A 16,491-nucleotide genomic window follows, 5' to 3' on the forward strand; every position below is an offset into this window, starting at 1 on the left:
GAAGTAGACCACCACATCTTTCTCCCAAGGAGCAACTGGTGGTTTTGAACTGCTGACCTTTTAGTTAGCAATCGATTGTCTTTTCACAGTGGGCAAAAAAGGACAAAAACACAAAAGGGAAAATTTTTTTTGTTTTTTTTAAAAAAAAAAGGAACCGTTTTTCTGTATCACTTTCAAATATTGCCTTAGCCTTGTCTCTTTGGCCCTCCTGAAGAACTTCTCAGGCAGATTTGCAGTTGTCATTGGACTTAACCATCTCCACCCGCTGTGAGATGCCCTTTCAAGCAGCCACTAACATTTCATGTTTGGTCCAGCTGTGCCTACCACAGTGTCTGGCTGAACATCCGGTGCTCGGCAAATGTGGATAGAATAAATCAGCAGACAGACGCCTCCATGTGCCTGCCTGGCTGCAGAAGCCAGGGCTCTGAAGAGTGAAGTAGCTGAGGTTTCCATGACCCATTGTGTTGAAATTGGCAGTTGAACTCTATTATCTTCATATCCCCAATTTTAGCTCTTTTTTTCCCCGTTTCTTTTACTTGGCTGGGAAGCCAAGTCAAATCACGGGGGAGGTATGTGTGCCAGTCTGCAACTCCAGTCAGCCTGCGTGTTTCGTGACTGAACCAATGGTTACGACACTTGGTCTGACAATAATGACGATGAGGCAGCAAGACACATATTTTAAAACGGAGTTATCTCTGAAAATCCAGGCAGTGTGGTTGTCCCACCTCGTGTGAGAAGACACTTCTAGTGCTGTCTACCAGAACTTGGTGTGTGGCAAAGGTCAGCCTTAACTTTAAAATGCTTGACTTTATGCTATGTCAGTTTCACCACAGTTGAAAAACAACAAAAAACGTGAAGATTTTGCCACTGTATTTGATATTCAATGATCCTTGAGGCAATTCGGACTCATAGCGACCCTATAGGACACAGTAGAACTGCCCCATAGGGGCTCCAAGGCTATAATCTCTAAGGAAGCAGACTGCCACATCTTTCTCCTTCTGAGAGGCTGGTGGGTTTGAACCGCCAGCCTTTCAGTTAGCAGCTGAGTGCTTAACCAGTGTGCCACTAGGGCGCCTTATATTCATTGATAGCACGTACAATTCCAAGCTATTTAAACTATATTTGGTTTATTCATCTGCTTTTCAGCACTTTCAGACAATGCTGAAGTCGAAACTGAATGTCCTCACCCTGAAGAAGGAGCCTCTCCCAGCAGTCATCTTCCATGAACCGGAAGCCATCGAGTTGTGCACCACCATGCCGCTGATGAAGACACGGACCTACAGTGGCTGCAAGGTACGTGGCCTGTGGCCAGCAGAGGTTCTCCTGGTAGGACAGACAAAAGGATGTGTGGTCTTAAGACACTTGTTTCACCATAGTAACTTTTTTTTTTTTGGTGAAAATATACACAGCCACACACCATTTCAACAGTTTTCCCCATGTATAAGCTCAGTGACATTGATTACATTCTTCTAGTTGTGCAAACATTGTCACCATCCTACTTTTTTGTTCCACCACCATTGACTTAAACTCACTGTCCCCTAAGCTTCTCATCTAACCTTTCGAGTTGCTGTTGTCAGTTTGTTCTCACATACATAAATTCTTTAAAAGAGCACAATGCTCAAGGCAGACATACTTGACTTATTGAGATAAGCTATTTTTTGGTTCAGTGAAGACTTCAGGGGCTATTTTTTGTTTAAGGTTTAAAGTTTGAAGATTATCTCAGGGCAATAGTTTCAGGGAGTTCATCGATTCGTAATGGATCCAGAAATCCTGGATTCCATTGAGAATTTGAAATTCTGTTCCACATTCTTCCCTCTTTGGATCAGGATTTCACTACAGAATCTTCGATCAGAAGGATCCGTAATGGTAGCTGAGCACCATCTAGTTCTTCTGGTCTCATGGCAAAGAAGGCAGTTTTTAGGGTCCTCGTTTTACGGCACATCCCAGTTAACTGGCCTAGTATTGTTTTTCAGTATTTCTGTTCTACCTCCTGGTTCGTAGCATAGTGCCTGAGGTCTTAAAAGCTGGCAAGTGGTCATTCAAGGCACAACAGTAGGTCTCCATTCATCTGAAGCAGCAGAGGAAGAAGGAGAGTCAGGAATGGGAGGAAGAAATGGACTGAGGGTCTGGTCATCTCCATGAACAACTGCCTCCTTTGCCATGAGATCAGAAGAGCTAGATGGTACCCAGCTACCATCAACCTGGTAACTTTTTTAAAAAATGAAAATATGAAATGATTTACAAAATAAGCTCATTAAGTGATGATAGTATGAATTCATATCCTGCTTTTCCTTTTTAATGATATAGCTCTCTTGATCATTTTTTGGTGCACAATAAAGACATAGATTTTAGTATGTCAGTACTAAAATAATATTGATTTAGTATGTCAATAAAAATGATATTCTATCCATATTTCTGGAGCCATGGTGGCGTAGTGGTTAAAAGCTTGGCTGCTAACCAAAAGGTCAGCAGTTCAAATCCACCAGCTGCTCCCTGGAAACCCTATGGGGCAGTTCTACTTTGTCCTATAGGGTCACTTTGAGTTGAAATCGACTCAACAGCAGTGGGATGGGTGTCCATATTTCTGTAGCCCTATGGAACTTTAGGCTTCATAAGAAAAGTTTTGTCCTTAATAATAATTTCTTCTCTTGTGGTCTCCATCTGAATAACACATATCTTAAAAAATGGTGGGGGGAAAAAAAAAACCCTCAAGTTTTCCAACGGTTGTGCTGAGTCCTTTGGGGGCAATTTTGCATTTTTGCATTGTTTCAGTTCTCAAAGTTTATACTAATATTCTCTCCTCTGAATCCATAAAAAAACAGTATTCATTTATGTCAACTGTAATGCCGACATGAAGACAACAGTAGAAATGAAATGTATAATTTTGGTAAGCTTTTGGATTGTTTTTCACATGATATTCTTTTTCACTTGAGCTGGTGAATGTGGTAATCGGCTTACAAAGAAAGGTAACAAAGAAAATATGTTTTACACGTACTTTGTTGTCCAAAATTTGTTCTGAGTAGTGAAAATAAAATAAGGGGCAACAAAATGCATGCGCACATATGGATTTCCCTTATAACCTTGTGAATGCACTCCTGTCTTTATTGTTTTCTAAGTTAGGTAAGCAGAGATTGATTGGTCTTTCTTGACAGAATATTCCATCTCTTGGCCGTTGTTGTCGTTGAGTTGATTTTGACTCATAGTGACCCCGTGTGTGCAGAGTAGAACTGCCCCATAGGGTTTTCTAGGCTGTAATCTTTATGCAAGCAGATTACTAGGTCTTTCTTCTGCAGAGCTGTTGGGAGGGTTCCAACTGCCAACCTTCCAGTCAGCAGCTGAGCACTTAACGGTTGTGCTACCAGGGCATAACTGTGGTCAAGTTGGAGCTTCTAGAACTGGTGTGTGACAGTGGTGTGCACAAAACCTCACGCACGCTTATTGTTTCCACAAATACTTATTGAGTGCTCACTGCCAGGCACAGGGGCACAGTCTGAGCAAGACTGACCAGCATCTTTATGGAGTTTAACAGCTATTTGGAGCAGAGGAGAGTGGCACATACAGGCTGATAAGCATTGACTAGGGAGAAAACCAGTCTGTGAAGAACTTGTGGAAGAATCTTTCAGACAGAGGGAACAAACCAGACTAAAATCAAACCAGTTACTGCCAAGTTGATTCCAACTAATGACGACCCCATGTGTGTCAGAGGAGAACTGTGCTCCATAGGGATTTCAGTGGCTGATTTTTGGAAGTAGATTGCCAGGCCTTTCTTTCAAAGTGCCTCTGAGTGGATTCAAACTGCCAGCCTTGAACAAATCATGCTAATTCCCTAGGTTGATGTGCCTGGGATGTTGAGAAAATTTATGTTGAGTGTTGGAGTCAGGCAGGGGTTCAGGTATGGAGAGCCTTGTGGTCATTATAATGAGTTTGGATTTTGTTCTAATTATGATGGTGAACCATCAGAAGGATTTAGGCAAGTGAGTTATAGTAAAAAATGATTAAAAAAAAACATGTCCAATGTTGTAGCAGTCACGATGGCTTGTTGCAGCTGAGGCGATCATGCTTGTCTTCTCCTGCCTAACAGTGGTGGAATCCTCAATGGCTTAGACTTGTTAGCAAACATTATTTAATTAATATTCATTGAAAATCCACTGTGTACATAGAATCATACTAGAAGGAAGACTGGCTTTGCTAAGGAGAACATCCAGCTTCCAAAGAGTGGCTGCCAGGGGCTGAGCTTCAACTGGTGAGAGTAGATCTACAGAACTGGCCTTTGGTTCCATTGTGTTTAATGCTTTTTGTTCATGGACACTATAAAGGAATTATAAGAATATTCATTACAGTTGAAAGTGACATGAGATCAAATTTGGTTATCAATTCTTTAGAGGATTTATTAAAGCCATTTTGAATTCTCTTCCTGTTGAGGAAGATGGTCCCTCAAGTGTAAGATGACATTTACTAAGGACAAATAAAAGGAGAGTCTAGTTTGATAAAATTTACAGAGTACCTTTAAAATAAGGAGTGAAAAAACAAGTTACACACAAAAAGGCCTAGGAATCCAATCCAGATATGGAAGAAAAAAAAAAAACATAATATACATATATATGTGTGTGTGTGTGTGTGTGTGTGTCTGATCGACTAAAATTCATGGTGATCTTATGTTTAACAGAATGAAACATTACTTGGACTTGTATCATCTGCATGAACATTGGTATGTTTGAGTCTCTCCCTCTGTACACACACACACACAATTTTTTTTTGTGATATTTGCTAGGAGAATAAAAGCCATCATTTTTTCTGAAAAGGAGTGTAGGGTCCAAGATTCATGGAGTGATGTTTTTCTCTTACTACCTTAGGTCCCGTGCATTTATTTCTCTTCTAAGAGGATACTGGGGGAGAAAGAGAATCCAGAAGAGCGCAGGAGAGAGGGCAAGGGTTGCACAGGTGTCCACTTGGGCGGCTCGCGAGACAAAGGGAATTCCGCCATGATTTCAGTTGAACACAGGGACCAACCTCTGCATTCAAGGGGAAGAACACATTCCCCTGGGCTGTAAAAAATTTATGAACTCTCCATCCCTAGAAATCTTGACGAGGAGATTTCAGGCATAGGTAATCATAATCCTGGAGTCAGGGACCTGGGCCAACACCTCTAGAGGAACTTTCCAGCTTTATGATTCTGTCTGACGCAAGAAACCCTCCAATGTGTAATTTTTCACATTGTATGCTATAAAGCCTATTCATTTAAACTTTAACTGTAATCATTCTGGAATTAACGTTCTTTAATTCTCCAGGACAATGTCACGTTTGTGTTCAGAGTCCTATTTTGTTAAAAAGCAACAACAACAATAAAAAAGTCAGATTTTTGAGCCTTTATATTTCTGTTTAGAATCCCCAGACCTCCCTCAATTCTTTCAGATCATCAGCAGGAACAAAGTCCAGTGTTTCATCTCTGATTCTTGCGAGTAACTTAGCGCACCAAATGCCAGCTGCAGAAGGAACTCTCGCCCCGACGCATGCCTGCCGGGAATAATGAGCATAATGTAGCCGGGCCCAGCTGCACGGCCAGAGCACAGGACCCTGCCTCTTCACACAGTGCTCGTTCTTTTTTCCTAACAGCTCTCAAGTTGTGCTGGCAGAACTTTGGGTTTGTGGATGGAGAGAGGCAGGAGGGAGTAAAGGAAGGGGAGAGTTGGAAATGGGTTATGGTTAGCACCGGCAGGGCCCTTGCTCCTCTCAGGTCTCCCATTTCCCCTCTGATCTGTATTCTCCCTGGGTCTTGGCGGGATTGCTCAGCCAGGCTATTCATGTAGCCGGCAGCTCAGTCTTTGTGTGTGTTCCCCTCTTTTGCTGCCACTCTTTTCTGGAGCAGAGTTATTTAACTGTACAGCCCACTGCATACCATTAGGGCACTCCTGCCACTCACGTGGGAGCTGCTTTGGGTCTCGGATGCTGTGTTCAATTTTGCAGCAGAACAATGGCTTGTTACTGCTGAGCTGGTCTTGCCTGTCTTCTCCTGCTGCTTCTTGTTAGCTGCCCTTGAGTTTGGCCCCTGACTCCTGGCGACCCCATGCACAGCAGAAGGAAATGCTGCCTGTGCTGTGGATTAGACCATTGTGATCTGCAAGGTTTTCATTGGCTGATTTTTGGAAGTAGATCGCCAAGCCCTTCTTCCTCTCCTGCCTAAAAACAAAACCAAAACCAGCTGCTGTTGAATTGATTCCGACTCATGGTGACCCCATGTGTTGCAGAGAAGAACTGAACTCTATGGGGTTTATGTGGCTGCCACCTTTTGGAAGCAGATCGCCAGGCCTTTCTTTCTAGGGGCCTATGGTGTGTTCAGACCGCCAGCCTTTGGGTTAATAGTCAAGCTCTTAATTATTTCAACCACCCAGGGGCGACTCCTCTCCTGCCTAGCTGGGTGGAATCCTAGGTGGCTTAGGCTTGTTAGTAAATCTTTATTTAATTCATATTTACTGAAAATCTAATGTGTACATGAAATCGTGGAGAAAGGAATCAAACTAGTTATTGTGGGTATTGTAGCTTTTAGCCAAGTGGGGGAAACAAAATGAATGTCCAAACAAGGACATCACAGGTGCTTCTGAAACCTGAGTGGGTATCCTAATCCCCTGGTAGATAGATTTCTGGGCCTTCTTCCCAGAGATTTTACTTCAGGCACTTATCTTAGTGGTGAGGAACAAGAGTCTGTCCTCTAAAACATACCATGTACTTTAGATGAAAGGGGTCCCTGGACCATACTTTGAGCTTGAGGATCTGAACCACAGAGTGATGTGTGATAAGGTTGATGTAAATGACATAAACTGATACATACCCTGGGAGGTGAGGGTGGGGTGGAAAATGGTATTTGGGGGCTGACTAGCACTTGTGTGGACCCCTTGTGGTGCAGTGGTTAAGAGCTTGGTTGCTAACCAAAAGGTCGGCCGTTCAAATCCACCAGCTGCTCCTTGGAAACCCTATGGGGCAGTCCTACTGTTCCCTATACGGTCGTAATGAGTTGGAATTGACTCGATGGCAATGGGTTTGGTCGTTAGCACTTGTGTGGCTGGAATGGACTTGCTCCAGCTGACCAGGAGCTGTTGTCTAAGGGAGAAGTGGGCTCCATAATGGCTGCATCAGACATGCTTTACAGACAGTGCCCGCAGTTGCCACCTTTCCCTTCAGGGGGCGCTGTCCTTTTTGGAATCAACTCACCTCCAGGCCTACTCACCAACGTTCTCAAAGTCTTCATGAAATGATGATGATAATAATTTTTAAAAACAATAAAATACCAATAACAAGTAAATCATGATAATAAGAAAGAGCTCATGTTTATTAAGCACATTAAGCACTTTTCATGATATAGACCATACATTCCTCTGATACCCCAACTGTGTAAGTACCATCTGTAGCCCCATTTTATAGATGAGCTTGCTGAGGTTCACAAGCTTCTCCCAGGGTACCCAGTGAGTAACAGGCAGAGCTGGATTTGAACTTTGGCCATTGGATTGTGATATGTCTTTTTCTTCCCCCCCCTTTCCAGTCCCTCTCTGCCCATGCTCATACTGTCGTGGGTCTTCATTCTGCAGCCTGGCAGGTGTCCAGCAGCCTCTGTCCCTTCGTGCTTCACACCCAGCCCCACCTGCCTTCGACTATGCCTGCTCTTGCGTGGGATGTTGGCATCCCCAAATCTCACCTCTTCCTTGTGACAGGCTTGGTCTAGCACTGTGTAAAGCTCCAGCCAAGCTCTGCTGTCCTCTTCTTCTTTGTGAGGTTGGGAACCATCAAGGAAACCAGTTTCCAGGAAGGAGTTAATCATTCATAAACCACAACCATTTTTGTATGACCCTTTCTCAGATTCTTTGCCTTCAGCATTGGCAGTAGTAGTCCCTTAGCTCTCAGGAAGGATGTGGTTGATTTTCAGTTGCATGGGACAGAGAAGAGAAATTTCTGAGCAGAAAGCTTGACAGGCAGTCCTCAGTCCCTACCGCTGAGCACACGTGACAAATGGCCAGTTTTAGAGTCCCAGCAATCCCAAACAAACAAACCAGTTGCCGTCAAGTTGATTCGAACTCATAGCAACCCCCATGTGTGTCAGAGTAGAACTGTGCTCCATAGGGTTTTCAATGGCTGATTTTTCAGAAGTAGATCACCAGGCCTTTCTTTCAAGGTACCTCTGTGTAGATTTGAACCGCCAGCGTTTTGGTTAGAAGCCGAGTGTTTGACTGTTTGCGCCACCTAGGGACTCCTATTTCATTATAGGTGTTCTGGATTTGAATGTGAATATATTAAAATAGCATCGAATGTATCCATTTTCTACATTGATAAATTTATGTTTACTTTACCCATTATATATTTAAGTAGAAATATAGTTACGGTTTTCCCATTTTTTTCATTTTAATAAAATGCCCATTTTTACTCATCAACACCATTGAAAATTGTTGATTAGATTATGTTGTCATCCTCATCAAATGCGTCTTTGCAGCCCTTTCTCTGAGTAGGTCATTTTGGACATTGGGTGAATCCAACTATGCCAATTATACCTTTCTATTTGCAAAATAAGTTTCTGATTTAGATATCAAGACAGAATACAAACAAAAAATAGAAATCATTATATAGATAGTAAAATGGAGACCTGTGCTTTTAGTGTTTATTTTCCTCTACATTCAGAGTGGGTGATATCTAGTTCTAATTTGTTTTCTCTGTATTCTATCTCAGCCTTCCCTGTAAACAAATCAGAGCACAATCCTTTCCCTTTGTCTCTTCAAACGCAGGAAGATAAAGCTGATACACTCGTGAAGAGCTAACATCTGTTGAGAGACAGGCTTTTATCTTTCTGCAATGTCTACTCTTTGAAGACTTACGCATTTCCTGACTTCCCTTTTCCTCTTTCCATCCCTCCCTCTGCCTCTCTTCCCTTCCTTCGTCCCTCCAGCCTCCAGCCATCTCTTCTCCTTTTGTTCCTTCCTTGTCATTTTCTTCATTTCTTTCTTCAACCACAGGAATATATTGCACAATCTTAGGATGTCCCACATATTAAGAAAGCAAAAATAAACAATAGTTTTGGATGCTTTGGGTTGGAATAACAGAAAACCTAACCCAAATGAACTTTGTTGATGTTGTTGGTTTCCATTGAGTCGGTTCTGAATCATGGTGACCCCATGTGTGCAGAGTTCAACTACTCCATAGGGTTTTCAAGGCTGTGACTTTTTGGAAGCAGATTGCCAGTCCTAATGCCTGAGGCTCCTCTGGGTGGATTGGAACCTACAAACTTTCGGCTAGTAGTACAGAGCTTAACCATTTGCGCCACCCAGGAACTCCATTGTAACTGTAGACCTGCTCAAATGCAGTTGCAAGATATTATTTTCCTGTAGCCGCTGTAACAAATTACCACAAATTTAGGTGCCTGAAACAACATAAATTTATCCTCTCACAGTTCTGGAGGCGAGGAGTCTGAGGTAAGTATCACTGGGTAGAAATCAAGGTATTGGCAGGGCCACACACCCTCTGGAGGCTCCAGAGGAGAAACTTCACTTGCCTCTTCCAGCTTCTGGTGGCTCCTTGCATTCCTTGGCTAGTGACCTCATCACTCCAGTCTCTGCCTCTCTGATCACGTTGCTTTCTCCTCTTCTGTCTGTATTCTATTCTGTATTGAATCTCCCTCTACCTCTCTGTTATAGGGCATTTATGATTGGAGTTAGGGCTCACCCAGGTAATCTAGTATAATCTCCCCATCGAAAGAAACTTAACTTAATCACACCTGCCAAGACCTCTTTTTCTTATAAGGTAACATTTACAAGCCTCATATTAAGGCCAGTTTGGGCCTGATAATCTTTGAGGGGCCATTATTTAGCCTACTAAAGATGGTTTCTTTATGCATGGGGAATTCAAGAAAAGGATTTCCAAGCAAAAATAAATATATGTTGCTTATAATTAGTTTAGTTTTATTTGTTCAAGTGAAGTTTATTATTTCTTGAGCCTAAGAAAATTCTTTCATTGAAACTTAGAAAACTAAAAAAAAAAGCAAAATGAAGAAAATTGGTCTCTACAGACTATAAGAGCATCTTGCTCTTGTAGTGAACAAATTTTCTCTATCAACATTTCTGAAAATTATTTTATAAAAATGATTCTTTATTAACAGTTGTATGGCATAGCAGGTTTTTTTTACACACAGTCTTGAGCATTTGTTGTTTGGTATGGTTTAGCATAGTAGGCATGTTAAACAGTGTTTGCAAAAATCCACAATATTGCCGTGCTTTTTCCCTCATATCTGATAAAGCTTTCCGGATAATTCTGAAAAGAGTATGGGTAAATATTATAAGTATAAAGTGCACGTCTGAGAGAAGTACCTTGTTGTGAAGTTGTGTTCCCTCTCCTGGTTTCCTGTTTGGAAAGTTTGTCTTTGAGGCAGTTCAGTTCTGTAAATTTAATTTGATTATTATCTGAATTTAGGGTTCATTTATTTAGAAAAATATGTTAATTTTTCTTCACATTTTCCTGGATTAATCCTGTGGATAAAATACAATTCCTTTGTGGTAGGTTTCATTTATTAGGCAACCTACAGAAACACCACACATACACAAAAAAAAGCATTGATAATATGCTTTGTGGTTTTCAGCAGAGATTGCAAAACTTCTTATAGACTGTTAGAAGGGCATGATAGCTTCAAAACTCAAAGTTAGTTTGTACAAATGTAATGCTTACCTGTATGAAGTTAACTTTTAAACAGCTTTCTCAAGTCTCCGCATATTTTCTGTTCACATGTACTTTGTTGTATTTTTTTTTTCAGCGTTCTATTATTTGCATTTTACATTAAAGGTACTTGTACTGAGGAAATCAAACGTTACAGCAACAGTTATTGTTGAAGTTTTTTTTTGTTAAATGAAGAAATGAGCATTAAATAAGGAAGCATTAGGCAATATAGACTGGATATCATCTCATATAAACCTGGACTTGCTTTTTAAGTAATTTTTGGCCTTAAGTTAAACAATTTTTATCAAAGCAGTGCCTGCATAGATAAAAAATCAAATAGTAATGAAAGAAAATAAAAAAATTAAATATTTTTAGCTGTCTCCTTCATACCTTCCTCACACCCCTGTCCTACTTGAAAGAGCAATCATAATTATTTTAACAATTTTTTCTTATATTTCCCTTCATATTTCCAAATATTATGCTTTCATCCATTTTAGATATTAGCTTTTGGCTTTCTGTTTTTGTAGATGAAGATCAAGGTCTCTAATAACTTTAGCCACTTTTCCTCCTCCATCTTTATAACATGGTTACTTTTGAAATGTTAGTTAAGCTGTCAGTACTGTGTGATCACTGAAGAATCTGTCAGTGCACCACGATTTTATTTCCCTTCATGTACAGCATTTTTTAAAATTAGTAAGTTATTATTTTTATAATTTATATAGTCTTATTTATACCTCTACTTAATGGACCCCAAATGCTCTGTCAAATTAGGCATCTGCCTATCAATGTTTTACGCAAATATTCCATCATATGAGAGACTCTGTTCTTTATAACTTCCTCTTGGGAATCTGTCCCCAACAGTCCTTTGTCTTTCTGCTGCAGACCAGACTATTTGTCTCTAAGTTAAGATGCACTGTTGTACCTCTGGGACTCCCTTCTGCTGCTCTCCTGTGTTGGGTATTCCTCTGTTTTCTTCCTTTTTTTTTTTTTTTTGGTTACTCCATTGTTTTTCTGGAGCACATCTTCAAGAAATAAAATTTATGTGCCTTGCCTGTCTGAATATTTCTTTATTGTATCTTCACCTTTTTGAAAGTTTGGCTGGGTATAGAAATACAGGCTGGAAATAATTGCTACTTAAAATTGTGAAGACACTGCCCGGTAACTTCCACTCTCCAAACGTCCTTCAGTAGACTTCTAATGTTCCTTTGTACGTGACTTCCTACCGACCCCTACTCTCTGGAAGCTTTTAGGATCTCCTTTTTGTTCCTGGTGCTCTAAACTTCATGGTTTTATGCCTTGGTGTTGATTGTTTTCCCCCTATTCATCCTGTTGGTGCATAGTGGGTCATTTCAATTTGGAGACTCTTGTTTCTTGATATTTTAGGGAACCTAAAGTAAAATCCTTACTTCCTCTTAAAATTTTGGAATCATTTGAGAAATAAGACATATGATACAGTTAGCTTAGATCAAAATATCAGTCTCCTCTCCCGTTTATTTTGTCCTATTGTGTTTATAACTTAAACAGTTTCATTATTATCAATTTAGTAGGTTTTGAGAAGGAGAGGAGGTAACTATTTAAGGTCAATTTGCCATGTTTATCCAGAAATGCTCTCTGAGTTGTTAAATCCTCTCTAAATTGCTAATTTTAGACGTTTGAACTTTCCTTGTTTTATATATGTATCGGAGGTGGAAACGGTGGTAACAACTTAATTTCAAGTTTAAGGAGATATTTATAAAGTCCTTCGAACTTTTCACAGGAGCGGTGATGTATAAATAAAATACTGTTGCTAGTCAAATATAGCTCCCCTTGGTCTGAATGTACCAGTCAATGAACTGCCAACAAAATGGTGGCAAACAAGCTATAGACCTCACCATGGCAATAAATAAGTCAGGGTCATAGAAAGATCCTAGAATGTTCTTTTAAATAGGAGTAACTATTTCTCACTGCATCTTTGAACATTCCAGCTCCGGACTACCCAGCAAGTAAAATGTAAAACTCACTAGGTAGCCGGTGCAGATGTGTTCCTTGGGGTGCTGGCTGTTCTTTTCTCTGTTTTTACTGAAAATATTGTATATTCATTTCTTGGCAAGAGGGATGATGTCTGAAATTCTGTGCTTACTGAGTTCTCTGAATGAGACATTAGTCAGATTGGCGTTTGTAAGTCACCAGTCATCTTCATAAGCCAGATCAAGGAATTATAAAATAATTTAATCGGGAAGTAATGGGGATAAATGAAGTTAAGCATCCTGGGAACCAGGAAAACCACCTTGTGAGTGAATGATGCTACTGACATTATGTTTTTTTCCATGTTGATGGATTCACGCATTCTCCTTACAAATTGTTTTTGTGATACTTATGAGAAGGGCTAGAAGCCTCATATGTCACCGCCTCGTTATGCTTATAATAGTTGCTAGGGCAGCAAAGGTGCTTTCCATTACCACAAAGGACAGTTTACTGTTATTCTATTCTTGGGATCGTTCAAAACAGGTGTTTACTTTTCCCATCAGCTAGCCCCTCAGTTCATTCAGAGTCCACCTTGATTGTGTATAAGAGTTTCCTTCTCCTCTGGGATCTCTTCTTCATTCTCATTGCCGAGGATTACTAAAGTCTTTGGACTTCTTGACCCTCTCCTGTGCCCCATCCCTCAGGCATCAGAGGCATATAGTTTGGGGTGGAGGGCCCGTGGGTAAAGGGAGCCTCAGGGACCTCATCATAAATCCTCTATGAGACAAAGATACCTTTTTCTTGATGATTTAAAAAAAAAAGAAGAAGAAGACTTTTCTCTAGCAAAAATCAGGTGCATTCGTAGTTATTATGCCAGTAGAATCTTGATGTTACTTCTCCTTTTTAACCAAAGTCACCTCTCAGAAAAGAGGAAGCGTGGGGAGGGAGAACACCCACCCTGCCATGTATATGCTAGAGCCATTTTAAGAAAAAGAGACTCAGTGGAAGACAATTTAGAGACCTGTTAGTACAAAGAAAACACTAGTTTCTTCATTCTTGGTCACTGAGGTCCCCTACTAGGGACTCTACACTTTTTATTGTTTAATTACACACCCTTTTAACAAAATAAGCACTTACCCACCTGTAACTATAAGTTTGTTAATACATAGGTTAATTCTATGTGCTGGTTACTAATATAATATACATGTTAAAACAGATAGAAATGCATAAGCTAAAAGTGAAATAAAATATTGTGTATATATATATATTGCTACATATATATATATATAGAGAGAGAGTTAAGTGTAATGACTTCATATTATTATCCGTTTAGGCAAGGCTCTTCTGTAACAATTGTTGTTGTTAGTTGCCATTGAGTTGATTCCAATTCATGGAGACCCCATGCGTGCAGAAGAGAACTGCTCCATAGGTGGTGGGTAGCGCTTAACCATTGTGCCACCAGGGCTCCTCTTCCTGTCCAGTAGTGCCCTATAAAAGAGGAGAAGTAACACAGAGAGACACTCAGAGGGAAGATGGCCAGGTATGACAAGGGAGTTATGCTGCAGCTGCAAGCCCAGGATCGCCTGGGGCTACCACAAGGCGGGAGAGACAAGAAACGCTCTTCCCCTGGGAGCCTTCAGAGAGAACGTCTCTCTGCCAACACCCTGAATTTGAACTCCTAGCCTCTAGAACTGTGAGACAATAAATTTATGTTCTCCTAAACCACCCAGTTTCTGGTACTTTGTTACAGCAGCCCTGTTGTCATTGTTGTTAGGTGCCGTCGAGTCGGTTCCGACTCATAGCAACCCTGTGTGCAACGGAACAAAACACTGCCCTGTCCTACGCCATCCTCACAATCGTTGTTGTACTTGAGCCCATTGTTCCAGCTACTGTGTCTGTCAGTCCATCTCGTTGAGGGTGTTTCCCTGACCCTCTTCCAAGCATGATGTCCTTCTACAGGGACTGGCCCCTCCTGATCACGTGTCCAAGGTATGTGAGACAAAGCCTTGTTATCCTTGCTTCTAAGGAGCACTCTGGCTGTACTTCTCCCAAGACACATTCGTTCATTCTTCTGGCAGCCCACGGTATATTCAGAATTCTTCACAGTAGCCCTTGGAAACTAATACAACAGTCTAAGGCCACCTGCCCAGCCCTAACCAGTCAGTTTGGCCTGGGTGGTGACATGCACTGGTGACATTTCTCTTATGGCATTTCTCTTATGGCAAGGGGTATCAGATAAGCTGGGGAGGCAGAAGGGAAAACGGAAGCTGAGGGACAATAACAACAACAAAAATGTCTGCAACAAATCACGTCCTTGTTTTGCTAAGGTGGAAATTCTTACACACATTATACACAAGGAGGTGATGATGTAACACCCTAGACTGGAGGCCACAGGGTTTGTTTCCTTTTCGGTGCTGGTGCAAAGCTCCCCTGCTAGTCATATGGGTATTACAGAGAGGACCAGGAGGATCTGCAGGGAGGCTGGTGGAACCCATACTGACGGGCAGCGGTTTGGGGATGGACAGATAGAGGCAAAAAACTGTGCATGAATTAAAGTTTAGTAACATTTTTATAGTAAAATGCAAGTGCTGTGATGCTGGAAGCAATGCCATTGGCATTTCCAGTATCGGCAGGGCCACCCACGGTAGACAGGGTTCAGTGGAGCGTCAGACTAAGACGGACTAGGAAGAAAGGCGTGGCGATCTACTTCCAAAAATTAGCCAATGAAAACCCAATGGATCACAACAGAATATTGTCTGCTATAATGCTGGAAGATGAACCCCCTAGGTTGGGAGGCATTCAAGATACATGGTGACTGCAGCAATGGACTCTAGCATACCAATGATCATGACGATGGTGCAGGACCCGGCAACATTTTGTTCTGTTGTACACGGGGCTGCCATGAGTCAGAGTCAGCTGGGTGGCAGCTACCGGCAACAGTAGCAGCAACATTTTGCTGAGGGCTGAGGTGTTTTAGAATACAGTTTGAACACCAGCTGCCTTAGCCTTTGCACCTGCTGACCTGGACATGACCCCTCTTTCCTTCCACCTTGTGAGGGTCCAGGAGAGAGGGCAGGGCTGCTGTCTGCCCTGATTTGACAATGGAGCTGGCAGGCCGTTTGCTGTCTGTTATCCTCTAGGGTCCTTGTTTACCTTTGTCCAGGAACACGGTCTCTCATTTTCAATGACCAGGAGTCTGGTGGTTTTTGCGGAGCGTAGTTAAGAGGGGAATCCGTGCCCGTTCATTTCATCTGCTTTTCTTTAGACTTCTGCACAGCCCTGATGCTTTGTCTGTTCTTTGTAGAGAAAAGCAGATCTCTCCTTTGCTTTCTTCCCGTTTCTCAAACAGAATGAAGTGGCGGGGCGGGGGGGAGGCGAGGATGGAATTGGTCCAGTAAAGCTGTAATGGCCTCGATGTGCATGTATTTATGAATTAGCCAAGCAAAGTGCTTCATTTATTGAAAGCTTAACTCTTAGTCCCGGTTGCTGGAGCTTCAGTTACTTGCATAATTGAGGCTGATGCCTTTGACCTACACCCAGCCCCCACTGCTACATACATCCTGTGTTTGTCTTGATTGTTACTTTTATTTCTGTGTATCTTTCGGCACCTGAAGATTGGTTTACTTTACCATGTATTGAGTTCAGGCTGTTGTTCTTTTTTCTCCCTTGATTCGGGAGATATATTTAAACCATTAGCATCTAATTGGAAACATCAGAATGGATTCAGTGCCCTTGATTTGAAATCTAGCTGGTGTTAAAGGCTAGTCAGTCCTCTGCTAAGAGATAAATGTCATCTTTCCTGTGAGAAATTAATGTAGATGTGTTTTATGGTAAAGAATGGTAAAATGAAAAGTGATGATACTT

General features: G+C 41.5%; 1 protein-coding gene across 1 annotated transcript in view; it reads left to right on the top strand.

Moving 5' to 3' along the window:
* Positions 1-1,146: 1,146 nt before the first annotated feature.
* PID1 (phosphotyrosine interaction domain containing 1) overlaps positions 1,147-16,491 on the top strand; it is a 151,031-nt gene continuing 135,686 nt past the window's right edge. Inside the window, exon 1 of the mRNA XM_023740089.1 lies at positions 1,147-1,293. Within this exon, the coding sequence (XP_023595857.1) occupies positions 1,159-1,293 (135 nt within the window). The 5' untranslated portion in view covers positions 1,147-1,158. The remainder of the gene's footprint in view (positions 1,294-16,491) is intronic.

The sequence above is a fragment of the Trichechus manatus genome, unplaced genomic scaffold (genome assembly GCF_000243295.1).
Source record: "Trichechus manatus latirostris isolate Lorelei unplaced genomic scaffold, TriManLat1.0 scaffold00147, whole genome shotgun sequence".
Lineage (NCBI taxonomy): Eukaryota > Metazoa > Chordata > Mammalia > Sirenia > Trichechidae > Trichechus > Trichechus manatus.